The 26,803-nt window shown below is 40.1% G+C and overlaps 1 protein-coding gene across 2 annotated transcripts; it reads right to left on the bottom strand.

Moving 5' to 3' along the window:
• Positions 1-202: 202 nt before the first annotated feature.
• sntg1 (syntrophin, gamma 1) lies at positions 203-26,792 on the bottom strand. 2 transcript variants are annotated; one of them, XM_029524740.1, is made up of 20 exons: positions 25,820-26,792; positions 20,792-20,855; positions 18,192-18,542; positions 17,449-17,498; positions 15,172-15,306; positions 14,510-14,566; positions 14,263-14,320; positions 14,129-14,172; positions 13,714-13,755; positions 13,346-13,448; positions 12,663-12,745; positions 12,297-12,427; positions 11,689-11,818; positions 6,900-6,938; positions 5,894-6,010; positions 4,974-5,045; positions 4,264-4,416; positions 3,984-4,076; positions 1,640-1,750; positions 203-1,548 (listed from the first exon to the last, which is right to left on the bottom strand). In XM_029524740.1, the coding sequence occupies exons 4-20, from the start codon at positions 17,473-17,475 to the stop codon at positions 1,366-1,368; spliced, it is 1,578 nt and encodes a 525-aa protein (XP_029380600.1). In that variant the 5' UTR covers positions 17,476-17,498; positions 18,192-18,542; positions 20,792-20,855; positions 25,820-26,792; the 3' UTR covers positions 203-1,365. The 2 variants fall into 2 exon arrangements, with proteins under 2 accessions (XP_029380600.1, XP_029380599.1); XM_029524739.1 differs by lacking the exon at positions 20,792-20,855.
• Positions 26,793-26,803: the final 11 nt, after the last annotated feature.

Here is a 26,803-nt window from a genome sequence, read left to right as displayed (position 1 = left end):
ACTCGTTTTGAACAGGATGGTTTAGTTGTCACTTTTGTATTTATAAACAGGATAGTGAAGTGTGAAGTGGCATTTCAAACCTTTGGAGGCCATGATGCTTCCCCCCCCCCCCGGTTTTCTTTGTGGTTTGTTTTCCTAATTGGTCCATGTAAAGTTTGCTTTTATTATATTTACAAGTTGAAGTTAAAAAAAAAAAGGATATAATATTCCAAAAATACACCATTGCTGATTTTATTCTTCTGAATTGGTCCACAGAGTAAATGATGAGGAGAGTACAAGGTTATGCACTATCTACTGTCTCATCTCTGGTGCACATCAAATTAACAGATGTAGTAATCCCTACAAGTAATTACCATATTTCATAATTCTTTCAGTTCATTAGAATGTCATTGTTTATTTATATAATAAATTTTCTGGGGGAAAAACACAATAAAACATTAGAGCAGGTGTTCTAATCATATTGGGAGGGATCTTGTCAGATTATGGTTGTGCATATGGTGAACCTGATTATCAGAGTGTTATTTCTTATTCAAACAAACAGCTACACTTTCGCTCAGCCGTCCTTTCCAATAATCTGGGAAACGGTTATGTTCTGACCTCGAACACGTGTACATCTATACAGAGAAAAATAAATGAGGTTACCGAGTACATCTGTACACACGATCTAAAACCATCCGTTTCCTCTACTAACGCTGCAAAGAAAATTAAATATCGAAGTAAATGCAATCAAAAATAAAAACGGTTTTGTATTGCAAGACCAGACGGGTGCTCTCCTTTAACTTTTAGCTGGACCCATCCCACATCGGTGGAAAATTAATTCTGCTGCTAATTGAATCATGAATGTAGGCTAAGGTTTTCACTTCAAGAACAAGCACAAAAATGGAAATGTAGAAAGCGCCATCATATCCATTGTCCAGAAATATCCTTGCAAGTGATGTGTTGTCTGATGTCAGGGGGGGGGGAAAAAAGGGCTAAAATCTGTTTTGGTCGAACCCCAAATCTTCAGTAAAATGACGTTAAAAAAAGCGGACAACCCTGGGAGAAGAGCTCCGATCGTGTGGTGTCGATTACAAGGCTGTCTGAGGTTCAACAGGGGAACAAATCCACTTAAAAAAGGTTTTGGAGTCTCACGTTTTGGGTTCATAGAGTCCATCTGTGACGTCATTCATAGTAGAGGTTTGTGTTTAGGTCCACGGTGGGTCCAGTTCAGAGATGGTCCACGTTTTTCCCCCCACCACTGTATACAGTTGGTCTTCATAATGCCATAAAATGAGGCTCTTCCACTTCTCCCTCCCCCCAGTTTAGGCCACAGTCATGACTAAGAGCGGCGTCTTTTCAGAAGGGGTCCGGGGAGGGCAGCGCCTGTCAAGTAGCATATTTGAGTTTCGGTGTCTGTGAGTTACATGAGATACTGGAGAGAGAAGGAATCCCTGTGGTAGTCGCGGCGCCATGGCTCTCCACAAACATCGGGTCCAGGCAAGCCACTTTGGCAGCAAAAAAAGCGTGAATACAGTGAAGCACAGCAAAGAGGTTTGAGAACTCCAGCTCCTGAAAGAGAAAAAATATTCTTTTCTGTAAAAGGAACGGAGATTTTCCGTCGCATGGACTAACGTTTAAGCATCTGCCAAAAGATAATTACCTTTGCTTCAATAGATTTGGAATCTTGATTTTGGAATAAAAACTTGATTTTGCTTTTTCCATCATCAGATGATCCTTTCAGTTGGGAGAACTTATATCGCCACAATACCGCCTGAAATACAGACACAAAGTGAGTGTATTAAACAGCAAATACTACTATGTGTCTTTATTTACAGCAATCTAATCCGTCAATTCTTTCTTTTGTCACCATTTCATGAATAATTCATATTAAAAATCCACATGGATACCATGAGAAATGGGGCACGTCAGCAGATCGACCAGATGCAAGTTTCTCTCAGATATAAACTTGTTATTTTCACTGCTGGGAAATTTAACAAGCGAGAGCAATTTCACCTGGAATAGCAGAATTTCACTGATTCAATTAGTGTTGAAGTGAATAAACAAAGTCTGAGCAGTGAGCCAGGCGACAGTCCGTTTCCAGACTGACTCATTAGGTTGACAACTTGCCACACTTTTCACGCATGTCTGTTCATTTTCAGGTATGCCTGTTCATTATGTTACCGTCTCTGTGACTGCAATGAGCGTACCACTGATCTGTTTAATCAGCAGTGGTGGAAGTTTTTTCCTTTAAACTTCTAATCCACAGCATAGAGGGAGATATTGTACTTTCCGCTGCTCAATATTGTATGTTTGAATTTATCAGTAATGGCAACTCATCACGTTTAAGATTGAAATGTTTCATTCCCATCTTGGCGACAAAAAACCAAAAAACAAAAACAAAACAGCACATCTCTAAATTAGATTCTTACTTTTAAAATTTCATTTCTGACTGAAGGATATGTTGCTTTTTTGGTTGAGAAATTTCTTTGTTTCTATAGATTGTCACATATCACATAACATTTTTAACATATCATTTAAAACCAGGTCATCAAACAATCAGAATGTCACCTTCTCTTCTTTGCCTCTAAAAGCCCACATGACTCTTGTTAACCTTGACAGAGGTGATGATATTTCCATCATCACGTTCCAGGTCAGTCGCAACCACTTGGCATTATATCTTTGACTTTCCCAGGAGTACCATACGAGACGAGAAAACACTCTCCCAATCTTTGCTCTGTTTCACTTTTGTTGCTGTCGTATGAAACGGTCACGTTTTAACTTTATTCATTTGAACTGATTTTAATAGCGGATCCAATTTTATGCTATTAAATAAACAAGGAGATTAGATAAAGTATAAAGATTAGTAGATAAAGTCGCAACAATATTCAGTTCAGTACGGAGCAATTTTATAGCCTGATATAAAATATTTTAATAGCCCATTTAAGGCAGAGTGTCACATTCACATCGACCTCTTAATGTTTGCTTACCGTTTCTCTCTAATTTTTCTAATACCTCCGCCAATTACTTCAACACCTGAGTCTAAAGTTGTCATTGTTTTCCACCAGAGCATGAACCGTCTGAGTCCTGGCAGCTTGGCTGCTACACGCATACAGTAATCCTCGTATGTTATGCAAATATTGTAGTTCCATTTAATGCCTTTTACTTCATTGATGATACTAAGTGTTTTATCCATTTATCAGGTTTCAGAGGGCGGCAGCTTATCTCTCTACTCACACCTTCTCAGAGATAATAATGTTCACCTTTAGAGTTTTATAGATTACAGGTCAGTGTGCAGTAGAGGTCTTTCATCTGTCAGCCTGCTTTTGTGGGTGATACAAGTTATAATTAACATGAATTTTGACTTTGAATGGCATCTGCAGAAAAACGAGAGACGTGGAGCTTCTCACCGGATCCAGAGCCAACAGGATACAGCTCAACTTGCTGAACAGAGTTTTATTCATGTTGCTTTCGATTAAAAGTAATTCTAACATGGGTTTTCGAATTTGCCAATTGCAGTTTTTAATTATGGAGTAATCCCACCCTGTGTATTGTCTGTGATTGTAGTTTACATATGGATTGTGCTTTCTGCATTTCACTCTGTAAACAATACGCTGGCAACATTTTTATCGTCCTTAGGGGACATTATTGCTTCACGTTGCAAGAATTAGGGCCAGAATCTTAGAGAACAATATGGCAACACTCGTGTCCTGCTCAGCCACATAATGTGCACCAGTGGAGTAGTCTGCATGGTTGTCAGACTTGGGCAAAGGCCAAAACGAACGGCAGGCAGAAGTGAGAGGTTTGAGCGGGGGGGAACCAGCCGTCAAAACAAATGTGCTCATACTCCCAAAATGCACACGGTGCAGAATAAGTTAGCAGCGGCCAAAAAAAGAAAGAAAACTGAGGCATCGTGATTAGTTTCATCACAGTGTGTAATTTGTCACTGGAAGGGGCTGTTTTCGCATTGCCAGCGCGTATTGATGATGAAAGGACTGTCCTCTCACCTTTGAAGCTGCATCAAAGCACACAAAGCCCATGCTGAAGTCAATCGTCAGTCCCATAAGGTGGCTCTCCATGATACAGGCATACGTTTTACTCTGCAGAATAGGAGAACAGGATGTTACCGACGAGGACAGAAAAGTTTTTTTTTTTTTTTTTTCTTTCTTCTCCTGTGAAAATGTCATATGAACATAATCAATCTTTGTACTAAAATGACCGAACTGGAACCTGCTAGATTAAAATCTTCACCAATCTCTGCATGTTGCCAACCGTTCAGGTGCTGACCTGTATCCTCTCCACCTCCAAGAAGGTGGCCATCTGAAAAGCCTTTTCCCAGATCAGCAGCTCACACTCCAGCTCCACGCTGAAGAACATGTCCTCCCCGCTCTCTGTCTGGACGCTAAAACAGTGCTTCCTCTTGTCCAGGAGGTCGTTATCCTGAGATAAGACAGTACGACTGCCATGTTGATCAGGTACAGACGGGCAGAATGACGCAGTTAGACGAGCAACAGCAATGCAGGGAGGTACAGGGAGGTTTGTTTCACCCTGATGACCGAGCATAGGCTCCAGACTGCAGCTGTAACAGAAGTCTTACTCTCTATTTCTTTAACATTTGCATTAGCGTAATAGGTATAAAGGGACTCTAACACTAACTTTCATATAGCTTTATGTTACACAAACAGCACAAAGTAACTGGCCTGGAAGTGTAGGTCAGTTTATATCTGATTTAATATGTCTGTACGAATGAAAACAACCATAATGAGTTTGGGCATTATGAGTTTCGGATAAATTCTCACAGTCAAATCCAAAGTGACCTCAAATCTGCAGAGACTAAACAAAACAATGTGACCCCAAGTGCATCTGTGAGTTTGAGAAAACGTTGCAAGTCATGTGCAGTCATCAGATTGTGTTACTGCTTTCATCCTGTAGCCATGTGTAGCATGGGACTTTGATCTCTAAATGGAATGAATGAATGAGTGAATAAGAAACATTACCTTTAAAATCTTGCACATTATCTCATAGACAGTAAAGCTTTTCTCTGCTCTGGTCCAGTCCCACGTTGTCACCTGAAAATATCAGATGCACATTAAGTTTGATTGGAGGAACGAAAGCAGAAGAAAAGTAAAGCAGGTGCATGTTTCTGCACGAGTGGCTGATTGGGAAATACATTTCAATGAAAACATAGTTGAACATTTGCTGAGCCCCGCCACCCTTTCTCCACTGGTGTTCACGCATCAGGGATAGCCAATTAGGTAGCAAACGCCACTGTAGGTGGTAACACAGTTAGCTGGTCGTGCTAATCTTGGCAGGTTTATACACTGTTAAATCCAGCGGTTCTGTATTTTTGTTTTGGAAAATTTCTATTTAAAAGCAAAAACCATCCAAACTCTTTCCATACTTAGTGTCTAGTTGAGGATACTAAGCTGTATCAGGTTAATTACAATAACCTGGGTGGCTCTTATGTTGTGACACAAGGGGAAATATTCGTCAAAGAAAATCCATCTTCAGGTAAATAGGTTTGTCTCGACTTCTGAACCACCACCCGCTCACAGCAGCATATTCCATTTATATCAGCACAGTCAAATTGAACAGGCGATTGTCAGGTACCTATCCATCTTTTCCCATCTCCAGCACCATCGACAGCTTATCCCTCTTGTCATAATCACTTAAATGGCTGGCACAATATAAACAGATTTAATGATCTTCATCAGTCAAAAGGAAGATCAAGTCAACACAAATGGTGATGAGCGAGCTGCTTCCTTTTTTCCAGCAGGGAAGCATTTTCTCCCTCAACAATACATTAACATGAAATGAAAAATCTCCTGTGGAATTGAGCAACATTAACTCAAACATAGAAGCTTTGTGGTTTTAAGACATTGATAAAAAGCAAATAGAGACGAAAGCCAAAACTTACAGGAGGTGCCGAAAACTTGAAGAGTGAGGAACCCCTCAATGCAAGGAACTTTGGTGAATACATTCGGTCCTGAACAGAGTCCTGCTCCTTCTCATCCACCCAGCCCATATAGATTATCTACCAAAGGGTAAAACATTACAGAATATGGATACCAGAGATGTGGCATCTAAAAGGCATCAAAGGGTAAGGAAATAGTGGCCCGTGCTCATTTTACATCGAGATATAAATAAATTAAATCCATTTAAAAAAAAGTTTAAAAGCACCGTTTTCTAACAGTGGACCTCTGGATAATACCAAGGTTCTGCCAGCAACATAGTTATTTATTTATTTATACATTTATTTAGCGATGGTTGGGGGGCAGAAATCTCTCAGGACATAACTTTATATATGTGTATGTTGCTTAGTAGGCAGAAGATATAAAGACTGAGAGGAAAAAGAGGCTAAACCACCCAGGAGATGCAGAGACCTAAAGCAGAGTTTGTGCTGCATGTGTTGTTGTTCTGAGACATGATTTTAGACATCAAGTGCTCACAGCATCACTAATTCTTAAAGTCAGGATGATTTCAAACCAACTAAAATGTTTGCTTGTTTTTCTGTTTGGAGATTTTTTTTTTTTTTGATGGATTTGCAAAACAAGCTAGTGAAAGATTCAGGACAAGTAGTCGCAACTCATGCAGTCTTCAACCAATTGTCAAGTGAATTCATACATTTTTGTAAAGCAGAAGATGGAATAAATTAGTAAGTTAAAAGGTATCCCACTGTTGCTCCATGTTTAGACTGAAAGATGACACTAGGAAGACACTCAAATTGTTTTTTGATCATCTCTCAGCGGACGGTCTTTAATGATGCAAAAACTCTGCTTGTGTTGCAAAAGTTGGCAAGTTGAATCTGTGTCCTCTCTGACTGGGTGACCTGGTTGGATTCAGCTCTGGGTTTTATGATGGAATAACTTTAGTGTTCATATAGGATCAGGAGAACCAGCTGGTGGCGCATGGAAATGTCTTACCTGCTGGTTTACTGGAAAATTTCGGTTAATCTTCTTCACCTGCAAAATTCAACAAGAACATCATTAAGTAATCATCAAATCTCCCGCTAACAAGCAGTCCCACATTACTGTCAGAATGTAAATATCTGCAGAACCCTGTAGGGACCCACAATCAGAGTCACCACGTGTGTAAAGCAGAAATAAACTATGATCGCAGCATCCGTGCGAACATGTTGACCACAGCACTGAAGGAACACTGTCAGAGCAGCATCATTTATTCAAAGCATACAAATTACAAAATGGGACGGAGTCATTTCCGCAAGGACCTAGGGCTATTCCTTAAAAAAAAAAAAAAAAAAAAAAAAAAATCCATTTAAAGAAATCCATTTTCTCTGAGGTAATAAAAGCGGGGAAACGACTAAGAGAGCAGTCAGGCTTTAAATTAAAACACTCTCCTCAGATCACAGGTATCACTCGCTCCTAATCCATGCTACACTATCAATATAACTCTTTCTTTGGAGCAGAAAACCAAATTAAGGCATCCAGGCCTGATCCTGTTGCCCTTTAGAGGCCGGACCAAGTCACAGCTGCTTATTGTGAAAAGTTACTGAAGTTTGCCTTGAGGGAGAAAACAGGATTTTTCTTTTTCAGCAGCGGAGCTGAAAGGGAAACGGCAAAATAACTGTCAAGATGTGAGCTGGGTTCGGATATATGGGAACAGCGATGGCGGGTTTTGTTCTCATTCAGCTGTGTGCTGTTGAGGCCAGTCACAGCAACTGCAGGTCTAAAGCGCCGCCAACATAAATCAGGGATGGCTGAGGGGTCCAGTTCTTAAAAACAAATCACATCTCTCTCACTCTACTTCAAAGCATAAGGTGGGGAACAGAGACTGAGTTATGGTGGAAAATACGTGACTAACAACTTCACTACGCTTTCACAGACTATATTTTTTACTTTTCTGGGGAATTTTTGTACCCATTGATTCATTTTTTTTTTACATGACCTCATTGTACCACAAACTTAAATCTTTTAGTAAATTAAGTCAACGAATTTTGCTAACCATAATCTCGAGTTGTGCTCATGCTGTCTCTTCAGACAGGGTTACGAAAAGCTTCATAAGATGAACATCCAAAACATCCAATGAAAAAAAAAAAAAAGAAAAGAAAAAAAAAAAAAACCCATCAAATATGATTCAAAGAATAAAGAGATAAATCATGGCTGCATACTTCTGAAAAGGTCTGGATACGAGACTGAAAACTGAACCCCAGAGGGAGGCTGTTCCCTGACCTAGAGTCCCGGACAGTGCAGGTGCATTTATTTTTTTCTCTTACTAGTTTTACTGGAACTGCGGAGTACAAAAATGTTCTTTTTGTGTGTAAACGTCTTCAAACTGTATCCAAAGCTTATTGAAGTTTCAGCAAGTCTCGGCGAGGCAAGTCAAACGTTACCGCCAAAGCATCTGAAGTTAAGAAGTTTTCAAATCGAAAATCCTTTCTTCATCTTTCCACAGAGGAGTTACAGCACGGCAGTAACAAAGAGAGACTTTGGAAGGCATTGCCCCTTTTTTCTGGGCTAATTTGGTGTAGACTGAAGGCTGTCACACTTCAGTTGCATTAGAGGAAAAGCTCTCTCCATGAAGAGAATAAATGATTTCAGCAAGTAAAACACGGTTCAGTCTTCACGCGGCCAACTGAATGTTCATTTAAGACAAACCGCCTTGGGCTTCTGTCTCTGGAAAGCAGGCAAGTTGCAGGCAAATCTGGTAACGATCTCTCCTCCCTCACAGAATAACGGCCAGAAGCGTTTGAACTGCTGTGAAGCTGACCTTTGACCACAAATGTGTTACTAAGATATTGAATTCCTAAGAATGAGATGGTCAACATGAAAATATAATTTTACTGACTTTGGCTATTGCCATAATAAAATACAGTCTGAATTTCAACCCTTTCTATATTTGTGTTTATGGAATAGCAATGCTGGGGAAACTTTTGCTCTTCATTTGGTCTCTTGTTTCATCTTAGTATTGTTAAACTGTAATACATACTCTTGTATTTTTTTCTTTACTTGTTGGCACAGTTGTTATTTTGTATTCTGCTGATATATTATGTGTATGTTTATTTTAATATGTGTAAAGAGTATAAAATTTACTCCAGGAGAAATGCAGTTCTGCTTTCTTGCTTGTGATTGTTGCAGAATAATATAGTAATCATAGTTAACAAAAGACAAAAAACATTTACTCAACATTTCCAAAAGTCTAAAAAGGCATCTTTCCTTTTATTAGTCTGAGAAACAGCTGTCGAGGGACTGCAAATGAAAAGTACACTTTTGGCTAACTCCCGCACTTATGACGCAATGCTCATTAAGATGCACAGTAACTGATCCAACAAATAATAACACAGTCCTGGGGGAGTTATCAAAGATATTCTTCCTCAGACAGGTACTTTTAGAGACAGTATATTACTTTTGAAATTTTTTTTGTATTTGATTTTTTGCTCCAACTTAAGTTCAATGTCAGAAGCAAAATTAATTCCACTGAGAGATCAGTGAACACATCAACTAACTGAGGTCCAAAAGGGCTTAATGAGCCACTAATGGAAAGAGGATCCATTTTAAAAACTGCTCAATTATTTAATTTGTTGCAGTAAATTGTCTCCAAAATAATTATGGTGCATACAAAACATAATCAAGCTAAGATGAACAGTGATGACAGATCTACGCTTGCTGACAGGGTGTAAATACACATTTAATGGCAGAGCTGTTAAAGGCCATTTAAAAACAACCTTGAAAATTGCCACAGAATTGAATCACAGTCTCAACAGAAACTGTTCGGCTTTTTGGAGTCTGGGCTGCAATTCAGACAGCATTTTTACTCAAGGCCAAAGCACAGGGACACACAACCTAATCTGCCACAGAGAGCATTACAGCCAGACAAGAAAGAAATTAATCATGAGGTTCGTCTCAATCTTAAATGTAGCTTCTACATTCATGGTTACATTTGCAGAAAACCAAAAGAAAGCTTCAGCCCATACTATGTGCTGCTCTTCTGTGCAGACTAGTGGGAGTCGTTAGGACCAATGGAGCAACACTTCCCTGTCCTAATGCTCACATATTGCCTTGAAATGCACTGCAAAACAAACTCGAGTGGCCTCATGAACACCGAGATCGCCTCCACAGTCACCAGACCTGAACATCACTGAACCTTTATTGAGCTTTTTGAAGCAAATAAAACCAAACGGATTCCCTCTTCTATCATTGCCACAAAACTTGAGGCACTTCATGCTGACAAATGTAGAAACATAGCTACAAATGGTACAAATAGCTCAGTTCATGTGTCTGACAACAAAACTACGAGGGAGTGGCGGTTTTCTGCAAGCAAAGGTTGACCCTGTTTGTTAATGGATCCTTTATCTTAAAATGTTTTTTGATGCTGGCACTGTACTTGTCCACAGCTTGTGCATCTCGTTTGCAGGGTTTTCAGTTTAATAACTTGGCTCTGTGAATTCTTAATTTAAAAATAGAAAAAAGAAAGCCAGTCTATGAATATTTATTTTGACCTTTTTAAAAAAAAAAAAAACAAAAAAAAAAAACAAAAAACAGGTGAGGATTTGATAGAAGCCTGAACCCTCCAGATACATTCTCTAGTTTTAGACTTTATTATTTGTGGCTCATCTACAGCATAATTAGTCATTTGCTTTATTTGTCACTGACAGTCAATTGCTCAAGCAGCAGCTAAACTAAACCTGAATAAAAACACAAGGCACATATGCATACGTTTGTTTAATATAAAAACCTAAAACGTGAAAGCATAAAACTGAGGTGATATTAACTTGTTTAAAATCTGAAGAGGAAAAAGATGCATTTTAAAATCATGTATACTTTCATTGTTATTCAACTGTCCTGAACTGATCCTGCATGCAGCCATGTTACTAGCTCAACTCACACACCTCAATGAATGCCAAAGTGGGAACACACTCTGTATTGTTGTGGTTGCTTTGGCAGTGAGTCATTGGTGTTACGATTAGTACATCCCTCACTTTGTCCACTCCAATTAACCAGAGCGCCATTATTCCCCAGACACACTCTAGCGTACAGGCCATCCCGTTCTCACACACACACACACACACACCCCCCCAGTGGACACTAGATAATTACAGATCCCTACTTTTCACTGCTGCTCTTTCCACGTTGAATTCATGTCATGTGGAAAGCAAACATTACTGTCTGGTTGAATTTTTCTCTGCACCTTGACAGGCCCTTTCTAGCAATGCGAAATTATTGCAAGTTGTCAAAATACGGCATTTTCGTCAGGTTCTGTATGAGCTGCCACGCATGATGACGCTTGTTAGAAGTATTTGTATTGTACCCCCCCCCCCCCACTGAGCACCACCGCCCATCTGTAAACAGAAAACACCAGAAACACTTTCTTTTCTTCCATTTCAGCTGTGGCAGAGCTGGAAAAATGTGTGTGTAATAGGACAAAGAATACATCTTCATTATTTCTTTATTTCTTGCTGCCTCTTGCTATCATTATTTTATAATATATTATAATGCATTATAGATTACACAACTGCATGGGTTTGGCTGGAAGGTTTACTGTAAATACAGAAAGCTTCAGAGCACCTTCTGTTATTGTGGACTCGGGCTGTGAAGACATTAGTTTGTATCTATTTAATTCCATGACATTTTCAGTGAGATTATTAGACACTCCACAAATTGGGGTGAAATTAACATCTCACCCAGTCTCTTATTGGTTTACATGGGTGAGTGCGTGAGGCTGCAAACCGAACAAGCATAATTGTTTCTTACTCACATTGTGCTTGGTGAGACTGGAAATGTTGCTCGCTATAGTCTGAAGCCAGTCCAAACAGTCTTCAGCTGCAGGAAACTGTATAACTCCACTGCAAACTCCATCCACGGCTATAACTTGGAAAGCATTTTTCCTGGAGGAACAAAGAAAAAAGGACTAAGAAGCCGACTGAACAAAAATTCATGAGAAAGCAGAAATAACCCAAGATCACGTTGAAGCAACATGTCATTATGCTGAAAAAAAAAAAAAAAAAAAATCCTAAGGGCTTACTGCAGATAATCAATCCATGATATTCATAAAAAACATTTAACTAATATGCTACAACACAGTGTTTCATCACTAGTCATTCCAAAAGATTATAGCTTCCATCATCCAATGCAAATATTAACAGCTTAATGGTTTATTACATCATTATCCATTATTCACTATTCATTAGTTCTGTGCTGCAGTGTAGCAAAAGCACAGAATCTGTGTTAGTGAAGCTTCCTGCAAATTTTTGTTGTTGTCGTTTGTGTTAAAAGTTTTCTGAGAACACTACTCAAAGGCGACAGCAGCTCTGCAAGTGAGAATATATCCCACTGACCCTTCAAGATGAAGTCCCTGCAGCTCACCTGCAGACGTCGGAGCCCGGCACGTACTGCGACAGGCGTGAGTGTAGCAGGGGAATAAGGCGCAAGTCCACCCATCTCTTCTCCCAGCGAAGTCCCGGGGATGTGGGCCAGGATGAGCAGGACAACGTGTCCTGCATTAAATGTGAAATACAATTTAGGAGAGCTTGTTGTTTCTCCACCTTGCACATTTCAAACAGTTGACACACAAAGAGCTTGAATCCTGCTGCTGCTGCTGCCGCTGTTGATGCAGGTGCACAGGCAGGCCAATAGCTGCAGAGGGAAGATGATTCACTCGACTCAAAAATTATAGATGGAGCCTCTCAGCTATATGGAGATGATGAAAGAAGAGATTAATGAAAAAAGTACCGTGTTATTAGGATGGTAGTTCAAGTGCAGGCCACTATCACAGAGAGGAGAGGATGTCCCACTGCTCTGGTCACTGGGAATGCCTGAAAGCATAACAGGAACACACAAAAGGAAAGGCAATGAACCCCAAACTCACACTTCAAACTCTGCAATAGCTCCTTCTATTTTGAAAGTTTCAAACTTTAAAAATTTTTTCCCCTCCTTCACTTTTTTCTCTGTGCCAGTTTCTATTAAGTTGATTGGCTGACCAAACTGGCGTATGAAAGGATTTCATAAGAGCTTTCATGTCTGACAGGCTGAAGCCTTCCTATGTAAAAGCAATCAATTGCAACACAATGAGCAAAGTCTGTTCTTCCAGTTTAGTCTTCAGCCTTTTTTTGTGGAGCTTTAAATGTGTCCTACAATCTCTTTAGCAAGGTGGCATCTTCATTTTCTGCTTGTCAAGATAAACCAATGCAAATTAAGACCAAAAGAAAAGGAAAAAAAAAACAAAAACAAACAAACACCCAGAAGAATGTATGTTTCTTCATTTTTGGATTTCCGGACTCCAGTTTACTGTCACCACAACAACCAGCCCAGATGGAAAATAACAACGGCTAAAAATACCCTCAGCTGATTATCCTCCACAGCAGGAAAGGTGATTATGGATTTTAATTGAAATACTGTGTGTGAAGGTGTCTTACATGTGCAGTCCTCAGACAAGGGCAGTTTCAAAAAGGCAGGAGTCTTCTTTAAGAAAGAGACAGTAAGAGTCACTTCTTCGCCAGCATTTCTCAAAACCTGGACCTGGAAGGTAAAAACAAGAGAATATTTTTACTGCCGGAGCCGTAAACTGTGAGCTTTTCTGCTGATTGCTTGCTGCGATGAAACATGGTGTGCCAAAAGTCTAGCTAAGAAAGGAAATCCAAGATAGGGGATTGAAACAGACCAAGTTTCTTTTTTCCTTACATTTCTTACAGTAACATTTATGAAGGGATGAAACAAAAAATGGCTTTACATGTCAAAAAGATACAACTCAAAGGGAGGCAGAGAATGTGAGCTGACAGCTTACCACTTCCTCATGGCGATAGCTTCGAACGTTTATTCCATTTATCTAGAAACAACAGTAACAGGGTTACTGCTGCCACCCTATCACTGCCGCTCCATCTTAAAAATGATTAATGAAGCAAGCGCAACGACTGTGATAGCATCTGCACTGAAAACTGTAAACAAGAGTCACATCCACGGCTGTCATGAACACTTCATGCATTAAGAAGATGTAGCGGATTTTCTTTTCTTTTTTGGCACATTCATACAACAAATGAAAGATTTGGGCTTTGACATTTTGGCTATAAAGATGCATAATCTTTGAACACTTTTTTTTTCGTGAATCTGGCACATGAATTATTGAAGACACAGTCTAGGTTGTTTTGCATTGCAGAATGAGTCAAGTAAACAGGCTTTAATGGGAATTTTGGCATTTTTACCTGAAGGATGCCATCTCCGATGAAAAGCAGCCCAGAGAGTTCAGCTGGAAATAGAAAAAACCTCTTTAGTAAAAGAACAAATCGGCATGAAAATACACTTGCTTATCAAAACTTTTCCCCAAATATCTATATACCTTTTTGCTCCTTCGATATTTTTGATATCACAACAGGGATTTTATGCTCAGCACCACCCTGGGGAGACACATTAAATCAAACCAAATTACAAATGTATCGCAAAGACACTCAAGAGCAATTCAATTTTCTGAGTCCCTCAGCTAATGTTTCTATTGCCATTTGACAAGAAAATGATCAATAACACTTGTTCAGACTTAATTTAAAGAAGTTCAGGGAAGTGGTCTAATCAGCCAGGATCTAAATTACCTTGATGCTCAGACCAAACCCTCCAATTGTCTGCCTCCTGATCGTTACAGTCCTCTCCTGGAAGAGATGCAGTCAAAGCCAACAAATAAGTTCAGGCGAACACCAAACCTGTGGGGGCTCAAGCAACAGAACAAATGGAAGTGACAGCGTCTAAAAACTAGAATTTTTTCCATTGCAAAATAACATAACAGTGACGCAAGATAGATATATATATAGTCATTGAAGCAACAGACATTGCACTATAGTTATTGCTTTCCAGCCAAGTTAGAGCATCTGTATTGTTCATCCCCGTGCGGAAAATATGAGATGAAATGAAATGCAAGAAGGCAAAAGCGTGTATAACTGTTAAAAAAAAAAAAATGTTTCACAGTTCGGTTCATGAGCAGACATGTTGAAAACAAGTGGTGTGAAATCGGCTCGTGCACACCTGGTAGGTACAGGTAGGCCCTACGTTATGGCTTCATACTGTTAATTTGATACTCGACAAAGGTCTGTGATTTTGTAGTAGATAAATTGAATATTTCCATTCGATTTATGAAGGCTGGATTAACTGATTTAACTTTTTCATTAGCTGACCCATACTGCACAGGACATGGTAATTATTTGACTTCATGATGGTGGAGCAGGATTCAGTCATGTTTAGAGGTGACCACGTTACTTACGCTTGAATAAAAAGGCTCTCCCGTCACACAGATGACATCTTGTTCTTGAATGGTCAGAATATCTCTTGCCAAGTGTAGTCGAATATTAAACGGCTCCTCATTACCTTCTTGCATCAAATAAATCCCAGTCTTTGGCTGCGAACAGTCAGAGAGATAAATTCATTCATCATCTCTCCATGACTAAATTAACTGGCCATGAAATGAAATGTCGTTCAGAGCACTCACTGAAAGATGAACATGGAAATTAGGATATAGAGTTTTGATGTCTGGTATTTTCTTTTTTTTTTTTTATTACTTTGCTAGTTATCTCTAATGTTGGAACAAATAACAGTAATCAGTGCTCTTGGTATGAAACACATTCAGAGAAAAAGTAAAAAGGAAGACATAAAAATTGGTTTAACATAATGAAAGGTCAATCAGCTTTTTATGAGTCATCATTTTTTGTCCTCTGGGCGCATGTTAAGAGAAAAAAATACTTGGGGCATTTATTCTAAGTGTAAGGCTGATGATGACAAATTAACAATCTGTGAAGTGAGGTGGCTTGTGTCAAGCTCATCCTCTACATTTGAATTTCCTTGCTTCTATACAAGCAAGTGTGAGGGCCGTGTGTGTTTCCAATGATCCATTTAAAAACACACTAATCCGCATAAATTTGCATTTTGCACCCCCATCCCACACCCCCCACCCAGCTAATTGTGATGCCGGCCCTGTCCTTGACTTAAAAAGGTCTAAATAAAAAGAAGCACCAATGTCAGCATCCCTGTCACCTGGGACACGCTACTCATCCATTAGCCAGACAGCCAGTTGTGAGGCTGCTCTCCGAATTGCTGGTCAAACCCGAATCGGAGTCAGTTTATGAAGCATATTATCATTCACCCCTGTAATGAGGGATGTGAAGAAACGAGCCCCCGCCTGCAGCTGTAGCGTGAGAAATGACATAAGGTGTGGGAGGGGGCAGTAATTCACAGAATGTGAAGTTCTGTGTGTGAGAGTCATTAGCTGAACAAAATGAGGGCAGTAGAGCCATAACTGTACAAAGCCAGGTCAGACATCAGTGGCTCGCACGGTTGAGTGCTGTTGGGCCTGCAGAAGTGCCACTATCCATAGTTAGCTTTATCTGTTTCTCTATTACATTCACTCATTCATCTTCTAACGCTTATCCGCTTCCGGGTCGCTGTGGGTGCTGGAGCCAATCCCAGCTCACACTGGGTGAGGGCTCCACGCAGAAAGGCCCCAGGCCGGGAATCGAACCCACGACCTTCTTGTTGTGAGGCAACCGCACTAACCATGCTGCCCATCACTATTACACCTCCCCAATATTGTCTTAATCTTCATCTTCATCTCCAACCTGACAGTGGACACGTGTCTGTTTACAGAGCAACTTCTGCAGCAGATGTGTTGCCATGACGACACAAACCAATATTGTAACAGCAAAAGGACAATATTTTAAGTACGGCCGGCCACAGCATGGAGAGAGACCCCAAAAAGCCTTGAAGTACAGTGGATTTTTTTTTTTTTTTTTTTTTACAGCAGCACTTTGTTGTAGCATCACACAGTAAAAACACAGCAATTACTGGATGAATAAATATGACTATTTATATTCTTGTATCAATGGCAACAGAACAGATGACTGGTGTGTGTTATTTTCTGTGTCAGAAAATTGACTCAATAAATTGACTGAAGAGCCTGTATACTCTTGAGAATACAGGCTCTTTCTTTCAGCTTTTACTATAGTAACAATTTCACCAATACGGCTTGTAAAACAAGATAACCGATGGCACATTTATCAATATTAGTGCCTTCTTAGGACAGGTGGGGGAACCAGATTTAGTCCAATGATGTCTTTAATTTGTCACTGAACTAAATGTGGGCCGCAGGTGAACATAACAGCAGTCATTCAGTCAAAGCAAAACCTGAAAATAAAATTAATTAATTAATTAAAAAAAATAATAAACAAATGATAAGGACAGGAACCCGAGAGAAGCAGCGTGCCAAAAGAGTTTGAGTGATTTTTCCTCTTGGCATGCCACATTGCTGACTAACATAATATCAACAGCCAAAGATAGTGGCTCAGTTGTTAATACAAATGAGACAATGGATATATTAAAAAGGCAGGGGCCTGCCTATGTATGGGGGCCCAGAGCTCTGTTGTAATCACATGCTTCCAGATATGCTGCGGTGCTTAATGTTGCTCTCCAGTGTTGGAAAATGTCAAAGGCAGTATGTTTAATCAGTCAGTTCCCTGTCAGACTGTTACCATGATTGAATCCTACAAACCTCTTCATTTGAAGTCTTGAAATCCATGTGCTACTATGCAGTGAAGGACACTGCAAAGGAGAAAAACAAGATTGAGTTAGACTGTGGAGACAAACGCTTAATGACATGACCGACTCGCTGCAGCGAAACTGCAGTCGATTTAAAACAGCATTGTTAGCAGGACACCTACTTTCATTATAGCCCTGCCTTTCCCATATAGAACTTCAGCAATGGAGAGGAGCAGATGTTTCATTGAAATGTGGTTCTTTTAAACTCGACTGTGCAAAAAAGGGAAAAAAAAAATCCCTATTGAGCAATCCTGGGAGAAAACCAGAGACCATTAAGCGTTAATGAATAATTCATTAGCAAAAAGGTGAGAACCCAGGTGCCCTAATAAAAGTTTCAATATCGAGTCCAGGCTCCCAGAAATTAAGTGTGGAACTGTAACAGCACCTTGTCAGAGAGCCCATAAAACCAACAACAAGAGAAAATGCCACAATAAAAGCACCACAACCTGACAGGTACTGTGGTTTGAAAAAAATGAAAGCATTATAAGCAAATACCACATCCTTCTTCAATCACCTGACCTGCTCTACACAGAGATACATGAGCAGTCTCAAGTAATGCTGTGTGAGTGGATCATTTGCATAAACCATTTCCACTCATGTTTAATCAGACATGACTGCTACTTGACTCGACAAAACAAGTGCAGAAAAGAAATGGCTCAACAGAGCCTGTGCTGCAGAGGCAGTTGGGAGACTTACCTCAGCAGAAAGGCCCCCAGCTCTTCGTACGGTGAGGTCTAGCCATCGAGCAGCGAGTAGATCCCTGATTTGAGCCGTAGCAGGGAGCCTCCCCAAACCATGGCTGTCAGACTTTGGTGGTGAGAGCAAGAGTGATGCTGTCACCTCTCCTGGATGGCTGTAGGTGTTGCAGGATTTTTATTTCCAGTGGAGCTGGTACCGAAGAACAGAATGAGGCTAAGGTGGAGGAATGAGTCGCTCCTGGTGGTCCCTAATCGGTGGCTGCGCTGCAGTAATAGGAGGATGTAGCTAAGGTATCATACTGATACTACAGCCACTCTCAGGTGAGGAGGTGCTGTGTTCTGATGAAAGCTGGAAGAAAAAAAAAAAAAAAAAGAAAGAAAATATAAAAAGGTCAGTAAGTCTTCAAATGAAGCTCAGAAACGGAGCCGGAGATTGTTTGCTAAATGCTTCTGTCTGAAAAGATGCAATCTACAGTTGCTCGAAACATAGATAAGCGTGATGTCAACAAAATGCTGCATAAGTGTGAGCAGTTGAGTCAGTGGCAATCCACTTTATGTCTTAAAAAAGCAACCAGTTAAAAAAAATTAAATAAAAACAAAAATACAAGAGACTCAAAAGCAAAACTCAAAACTGTGAATCCTCAGATATTTCACTTGTTTACAAAAAAAAAAAAAAAACACAACACCAACCAACCTGTGGATTCATGTGCCCAAATGCCAAAATGCAATTAGCTTATATTATTCCATTTCCTTGGATTTCAGTACACGAAGCATGAATTACTCTCAAAACCATTTATTGAGTTCCACCAGCGTACCCTCGAGAACTCCTCCTCATTAGTATGCATTGTTGGCTCCACGCCACCTTCTTGTTGAGCCACATGTTGAAGTAATATGATCATTGTTTTGCAGGATGAGAAAAAAAACAAGCATATTCATTTCAAGCTATATTTCATGCATAAAACAGCAAATACTGATTATACAGTATGTGCAGCCTTAATGAAATTTGCAACTGTATTTGTCCAAGCACTGGAAAGGAGCAATAAAGAAATAAGAGCAAGGTATTCAGAGTCTCTTTAAAAAAATAAAAAATAAAAAAGTCATGAATATTGTTGAAATTCAACAAAAAGCATTAACCTTCATGTGCAGGTTTGAACTTGGTATTCTTTGTAAGTATAGCTATCTGTGTAGTTTGAGAAGTTGGCCTTTTTCAGCTATTGAATTCTAACCTTTCAGAAACCCAAAATACATGGCAATGAGTTGAATGAAAATCAAATATGTCCATATACAGCCGGCTTACTACTGTGAAGCTAAATGAATGCACCCTACGCTGATAGACTTGTGGTGAGTCCTACCAGGTTGCAGTTCATGACATTCCCTTTTTGGAAATGTTTTATTTCACATGATGATTCTTTTAAAGGCCGCAGTTTACAGCAGCTTTACAGCAGTTTCCAACATTTCTCCTGCCATGCCTTCATTTTTGAAGTAAAGACCGCATTTCTTTTAGCTCGGCATACCTAATAAACAAGCAAATGAATTGATGTGCATTTAATATTACTACTTGAAAATGAGACAGGAAACAGAAAATGATACTAATCCTGCTCAGTTGTAAAAGAGAAAACAGTCCAACAGAAAATCCATCTACAGTCATCATGACAATTGTTTCGTTTATTTTGTTCCTAAAATGCCAAAGTGCAGTTTTTCTTCGCTGCATATGATAGACCTTTGCTTATTAAAAATCACCCTTGGTTACATTGAGACGGATTTTAAGTTCACGAGTTAACTGATTAATCAAAGTATTCAGAATTGATCAATACTGAATATATCCCTCAGTTGCTGCCGGAGTTCGATACACACTATAAAGGTCTGTTCAATGTGTAACATTTTGAATCTGTAGTTTCTTAGTATGTGCCAGTACATGTTTGATTGATCGTGTTTTACTGATGTTGAATATTCGATTGGAGAGACACAAGCTCAGTTTTTTTGTGTCCATCGGCACCTAAACTGTGAGCTGTCTATGTGGGAGACTGGGCGGCTCTGTCTAGAGGACCTAAAAGAAAATCCTGACATTATTTGTGGACCTGCTTTAAGAATTAATGTATTCCCATGGTCAGCTGAAAAATGTGTCTGCAATTCTGAGATGAGCACTTTGTCTTTGCAGGTGCCCTCCTGAACATCCTGTCAAAAGAACTGTGCATTTGTCTTTTTTTTTTTTCCCCCTGTCCCCTTACAAGACTCCAAAGATGAAATAAACCAAACCTTTTGTGCCTTTTACGTTGAGTCAGCGTAACTCCTTTTACAACCACCCCATCAGATATTTTCACTCCTACCAATTTGCAGAGCAGTGTGTTCCATTTTTTTCTTCAAATAATGCTCCTGTTTTTGACACAATGGCAAGAAACAGAGCGAGGGGAGTACCGTGAGACAGTTTGGATGATGTGGAGATTGTAGCCTGACATCTCCATCTCTTAGACCTGAGGACAGCTGTGGCCCACACAGGATGATGAATGGCTGTTTGTGCATGCAGGTGGGGCAGCTGTCTGCAGAGCAGTCCAGCAAATGCAGTTTTACTGCTCAAAAATTGAGATGGTTTTCACTTACTGTATGTTGACTTGTTCTTTGGCCTGGAACAAATGGTGCCTGGGAGAGCAGCTTTTTCATTTGGCTAGTGAAGATGTAAGATATTAAGCAAAACAGACATCAACAACATTTCACCGACTAAACTTCACATGATCAGCCCAATGACATTTCTCTTGTTCCTCTTTTGTTGAAAACGTTCACCTTCCCTTATCTATCTGCAGTCTTTGTAGATAACAGAAACGCACTGAACTAATTATGATAACTTATTTCGAGGGACATATTATATATAGTCATCACTCCTGACATTTCTTAATCAATTATCATCATTCCTACCATGAATGAAAATGCATTATTTGTGGTCTTCACTTGACAGTGTCATACATTTAATTTTGCCATATTTTTGTTTGTTATTGTAAAATATTGCACAATATCTCAGATTCCTTCCTTTAAAAAGGGTCCACCACCCACAAAAGTTCAAATTAGAGCAAGACGACCAAGAAAACCATAAAATATATTGCATGCGAATGTGAGAGTTTTTGCTTCAAACATTTTGATTCATTTGCCCAATTATTTTCTTGATCAACTTTTTGTTCCAAAAACATGGTCTATGGAAGTTCAATTTAAGAGTAAATTTTCAAATTAGCTGTTTTGGCTGATGGAACAGTTGAACCCCCTGAAAATACATCCAATTTGAAGTCATTTAAAACAGAAGATTTACATATCGTCAGACGTAACAAGCTGAACCATTGCTTGATCATAAACATTTCAAATATACACTGTTTAAATCAAAATTTTTTGATTTAAACTAACTTTAAATGAAACGCATGTGGTGTGCTGGTTCCCCTTCATACGACAATTAGAGGCGCTAATAAAGTGAACAGCCCGGTCTTACCGCTGCAGTGAACAGACGTGTGTGAAGAGGCAGTTGTTTGGACAGTTCAGTATTTACAGAGTACATCTTGTGTTCAACTGGGCCTGTTTTCTGTTCTAATGAGAGGTGGAGGTGCTACTTCTCTCCTCCTTCTCTCAGATTACCTTCAAGATTGATCTTCCGGACAAAATGGAAGAGAGCATTTTGTGTTTAGAGTTCTTTGAGAGAATTTATCCCAAAAAAAAAAAAAAAAAATCTTTCATTACCTCATAAGTCAATGACCGCGGCCGCTGGTAACAGCCAGCGGTGCTCTCCATGCCAGCTGCTCATGAGTGATAGGCAAAGGAGTAAATTAGTGATGGACACATTTATAGACTTGAGCTCCTGACCCTCCTGACTATGATGTATGGTTGTTGGCAAGAGTGAACCAGCAGATATCAGCTGGGTGCCAACTTAAATCAGCTATCATTTCACAAACTGGTTTCCTCTTATATCATTGGATATGAGGAAGCAAAAATAGACATAATAAACAGCTGAAAGAAACTGATCCTGCAGCCATTCTACTACTGACAGGCTCCTTAATTGGATGGTAAACCCATTTTTTTTTTTTTTTTTAATTCAATGGCTTGGAAAAGTCAAGCATGTTATCACACTTACATGTGGGTCTTAATTATACTCAACGAAATGAATACATAGCTTTTATTGAATTATAGAATTTCCCTAATTGTGCTTTATATGAATTAATTCAGGCTAAATGTGTGTACATGCTGTTGTTTTTTGTATTTCAACCAATGGGGCCTGAGCAGCCCTCCAGGAAAACACTGGAGGGTCTGGCCACATGCTGTGTGTAAAGTACATGAAAGGATTAAAAACCTCAGCATAATCGCTAAGGGCTATGCTACAATGAAATGAACTCGAGGGACACATCTGCTCCCTTGCTGAATATAAAGCGCGGGCTATAGAACTGTTTCTCAATGGCTTGCAAAATTATTTATGAATTCAGACTGTGTGACATGAAACAAATTGCTATCTTAGGGATCTATATTGCCTTTTGGAGATCATAAACCTTAAAATGTTGTGAATTTAATTGTAGATAAAAGGATCATTTAGAAAGTTGTCATCTTTTTTTTAATCGCCTCCTGGAAGATTTGCATGACTCCCTCGGGGTCATTTCATTTCCAGCTGTGGCTGCAACTCATGACTGCTTTAATTATTGATCCATTTGAAGACAAATGAATAAATAGTTTACTGTGTCTGGAAAAACACCACTGTATTACAGTTTGGGTGACAGAAAACGTGGAAAATAAACAAATTCTCACATTTCAAAGGCTGAAAATGGAGAAAATTTGGTGTTTACTCTCAACTCAAATAACAATGAATCCATCAAATGCTTGTGTAACAGCTGTTATGGTCGATAGAAACTATGATGGCTGAGCAGTTTGCTTTACTGACGTGTGGTAAAAGTGTGAAGTTAATAGCAGAGTGCTTTCCAAATGCTCCAAGGAGACACTGAAATGAAACTCTCAGTGTACAAGACCGTCTTCCATCAAGGCTGAGCTACTACAGTACGGTCTAGCATGCTGTCAAGGCAGCAGTGTTTAACGAATGAGCAGACTGTCCACATTAATCAGATGTGACCTAAAATTGTCCAACCTGGGCTACTTACAGGTTGTAAAGCATGACGGAAATACTGCTAGCCCTCAGCAGAAAAACAGCAGTGGAGGTATGGATGTAATATCTGAGAGTCTTGTTGCTTGTATGTTAAACAGTCAACTAGCGTTATAAATCATAGTGTATAATCTAACCCTCATTGCTTCTCTTAGAGCAGTTATCACCTATGTGTAGCTTTCAGTGCATTGGTCTGTGTTCCAGTCCTGAACCTCTAAATCAGATGGGCTGGTATATGAGGCGCATATAAATGAGTTGTGTCTTCTATCTTCCCTGCCACAAGAGTTTGGTGTGCACTCGCTTCATTAGCCGTCAGTCTCTGCTAAGCCAGACTAATGGTTTTCTTGTTGCATGACAGTGACATTGTGTGCACAGATGACTAATATATTTTTGCGTGTGCCATTTTAGTGAGAAATACCTACAGTTACTCTTATTTGAGCACAGATCGTACATCACCTAAGGCACATGGCCTATCCTGTGTGAGTTAAACATTGGAGCAGTTTGTATGGACGGTCAACCAAACAGTTGCTGTAAAAGCCCCACAGAAACATTAGGTGTGATGCATCTTCCCTTTCCGCTGTCAGGCTCTGGGGCTAGATCGTAATGAAGACGTCCAGCAGCACAGTGACATACTGTAGGCGCTCCCAGCTGCCCTTTGGAAGTTGTTAAAGGATTGCTCTATTTTGAGGTCCTTAACTGTTTTGTTTTAATACACAAAAACCTTAAGATGTATGCTTAAATTCGGACCTTTTGCTTTACCCATCCCTGCTGCCACATCTTCATTTTTCTCTGTTGTTGCTGTCTAGTTGTCTTCTGAATCGTTTTCATCACAGCACTTCTTTCTACCAACAAAATGGGTCACTGAATAAAGCCAGATGCCATTAAAAAAAATGAAATTACGCCTCAGTCCAAGAACTGAAAGTGTAATCCTTGATTATTCAGAACAACTCTATTACATCTACAGTTGCTGTGTGATGCTGGAGGAGTGTAACAGCATTTGGCCTCTGCTAGCATACCTAATTCAAGCTAATGTGTATGTTTGCTGGTTCTGCTGACTTTTTTTTTTTTTTTAAGACAGGACATTTTACCCGTCTTGTATATTTGGAGACAGTTAACCAGTCTGGGGTTTTTAAACGACCTAATGGCCAGGATAAAGAGCAGATTATCGGTTAACTAAGTAGGGGAGATAAATTGTGGAGGAACTCAGTTTTGCAGTGCAGACTGTTTTTCCGCACCATGATTGATGCCAGGATGCTTTAGAAAACGATGGCAAAAACTTTTGACGGCAGTCGATCCAGACTGTGACACGGCATGAAGGATTCAAGCAAGTTGTCTCAGGCTCTGATATTAACGAGATATGATTGACACCATTTCACTCAGGCCTGCCATTCCAACAGCGCACCTCTGTCATGTGGCCAAGCTGTTGTTTGACTCAGGGCTTGAGCAGAAATTGTGTTGGGGGATGGGGTCGGGGCATGAGGGCATAAAATCATCAATGACATGTCTGCGTCTCTCCCTCTGTATGAACTACGACCCCCAGTACATCAGACAGATTGCTCCTGACCTATGACCGGCAAACGGACCGGCTCGCCTCAGCTCAGTGTGCCTGCATGAGCACAGAGTCCCCCTGAGCTGAGAGGGTACAGACCTGAAGTCAGTGATGTGAAGACTGATTTCTACATCTCAGTAGGTTTCTTAGATACAAACTGCAGCTTCGAGACCACAATGTGAAGAAGAAAAAAAAAAAAATAACAAGCTTGCTTTATAAAGCATCCTGCCAGACTGCTTTATAGTGAGAGGCAACATAAATTTTGCGAAACAGTAGAAGATTCAGGAGCTTTTCTGCCTGGCTAATAAAACACACGAGAGCAGCAGCAGCTGAAACACTCCTCAGGTTTATCTCTGATGGACATGGATACTGATGATGCTCCAGAAACAAGGGGAGCAGGACCAGTGAGCCACTAGTTCAGTGCCATTTGATGGCCTAATACTTTTTTTTTTTTTTTTTTTTAAATAGGGATTGCTTTTAATTACTGGCATCCAGTACAGACAGAGTAGTATCTGTGGCTGGAGAGAGGTCTGCTGCCTCTGCACTGGCTGGAAGAACTGCGGGTGATGCCTGGCGTGTACCTGCACTGAAGCAATGGTAAAGGTTTCCACAAAGCAAGCCCACAAATTCCCCAGCAAAGCCATCCAATAAAACAGGACGTGTGTCATCATGAGGCCCATCATAAGTTAACTGTTCAGCTCAGTGCACCACGCTAATTTGACATTACACGGTGCGGTGCTTTATCATCTATCTGATCACATGCGGAGGGATTGGGACATAAATTCTTGTTGCGAGACATTAAAGCAAATGAAATCTCCAAAAAGTATAAAAGTATATTGTGAATGGATAAATGTTTCGTTTGGTGGGTGTTTGGCATAATAATTAACTACCTGCATCCGTCATGCACTGTACAAGGAGGCAACCATAAATGCAAAAGCGAATTAAGGTCTCTGAGGCTTACCTGATTTTCTGGTAACAGGTGGTGATGTCTTATTAGATCCCTTTGGAGTCCAATCCCTCATGTGATGGGTTGTCTTTCTTTTTTGTTTTTTCTTCTCTCTCTCTCTTTTTTTTTTTTTTTTTTTTAATTTATGCAACGGTTGCTAAAACATCTCTGCGAAATCACAATGTATCCCTTGTGGCAGCAAGCATCGCCCACACGGCATCCTGGTCCACTAACACCGTAGCAATGTGCAAAAACCACCGACAGAAAAAAAAAAAAAACAAAAAACAAAAAAAACAAGCCGCACTCGCACACACAAACCGAGATGTGTCCATATTTCCTGGGCAGCGGCGGTTTCAGGGATTCCTGTCCGTCGACATCTCTGGCAGAGGGTCCGCTTTCACAGCTCCGTGTCCGTCTCTCTCGCTCGCATCGTGCTGCCAAAATGACTGAGGCTGGAAATCACATGCGGGGGGTTTAACGCGTGCGTCCACCGACTCGGTTCACCCGCTGCACCGACCGCACAACTCCGGCTCCATGAATATTACATGATCCCACTTTGTTGCTGTTCCTGTGGCTCTGTCCCGCATCCGTCTCAGTCCAGCTAAACACACACACACATTTTTTTTTTTTTTTCTTGGCGATTACATTTGTGTGCACTGCGGTCCTCCATGTGTGTGCGTGTGTTTCAATTGAGATGTGCAGCAACAAGACAAAGGAGAAACAAAATCTCACATTGAGCTCACACTTGGAAGTTCATTGTGCTGCCACTGTGTGTCTGGAAGTTTCTGGGCTAAATGACATATCCACCTGAAAAACAAAGAGCGTGGATGGATTTTCTCTTCTCCTGCTCAGTCAGACTCTCGTGACTCAGTTGTTGCTGTCAATGAACACATTGCAGGGTGTTGGATACATATGTGTTCAGTCACTCAGAAGTGCACTCCTCCCCTGAGGCCCTCCCTGAGCAGCTGAGCAGGGTAACCAGGTGCACCTCATTTTCCA

The sequence above is a fragment of the Echeneis naucrates genome, chromosome 17 (genome assembly GCF_900963305.1).
Source record: "Echeneis naucrates chromosome 17, fEcheNa1.1, whole genome shotgun sequence".
In the NCBI taxonomy this organism is placed as follows: Eukaryota; Metazoa; Chordata; class Actinopteri; order Carangiformes; family Echeneidae; genus Echeneis; species Echeneis naucrates.
This window is presented reverse-complemented; position numbering and strand designations above follow the sequence as displayed.

What these genes read in the sequence shown, in the direction of transcription:
- sntg1 (XM_029524740.1), bottom strand. Translation starts at nt 17,475, where the DNA reads ATGGATTTCAAGACTTCAAATGAAGAG. An exon ending in AATATCGAAGGAGCAAAAAG is followed by an intron (nt 14,173 to 14,262) that starts GTATATAGATAT and finishes TTCTATTTCCAG; the next exon opens with CTGAACTCTCTGGGCTGCTT. An exon ending in CCAAATCTATTGAAGCAAAG is followed by an intron (nt 1,549 to 1,639) that starts GTAATTATCTTT and finishes TTTCTCTTTCAG; the next exon opens with GAGCTGGAGTTCTCAAACCT.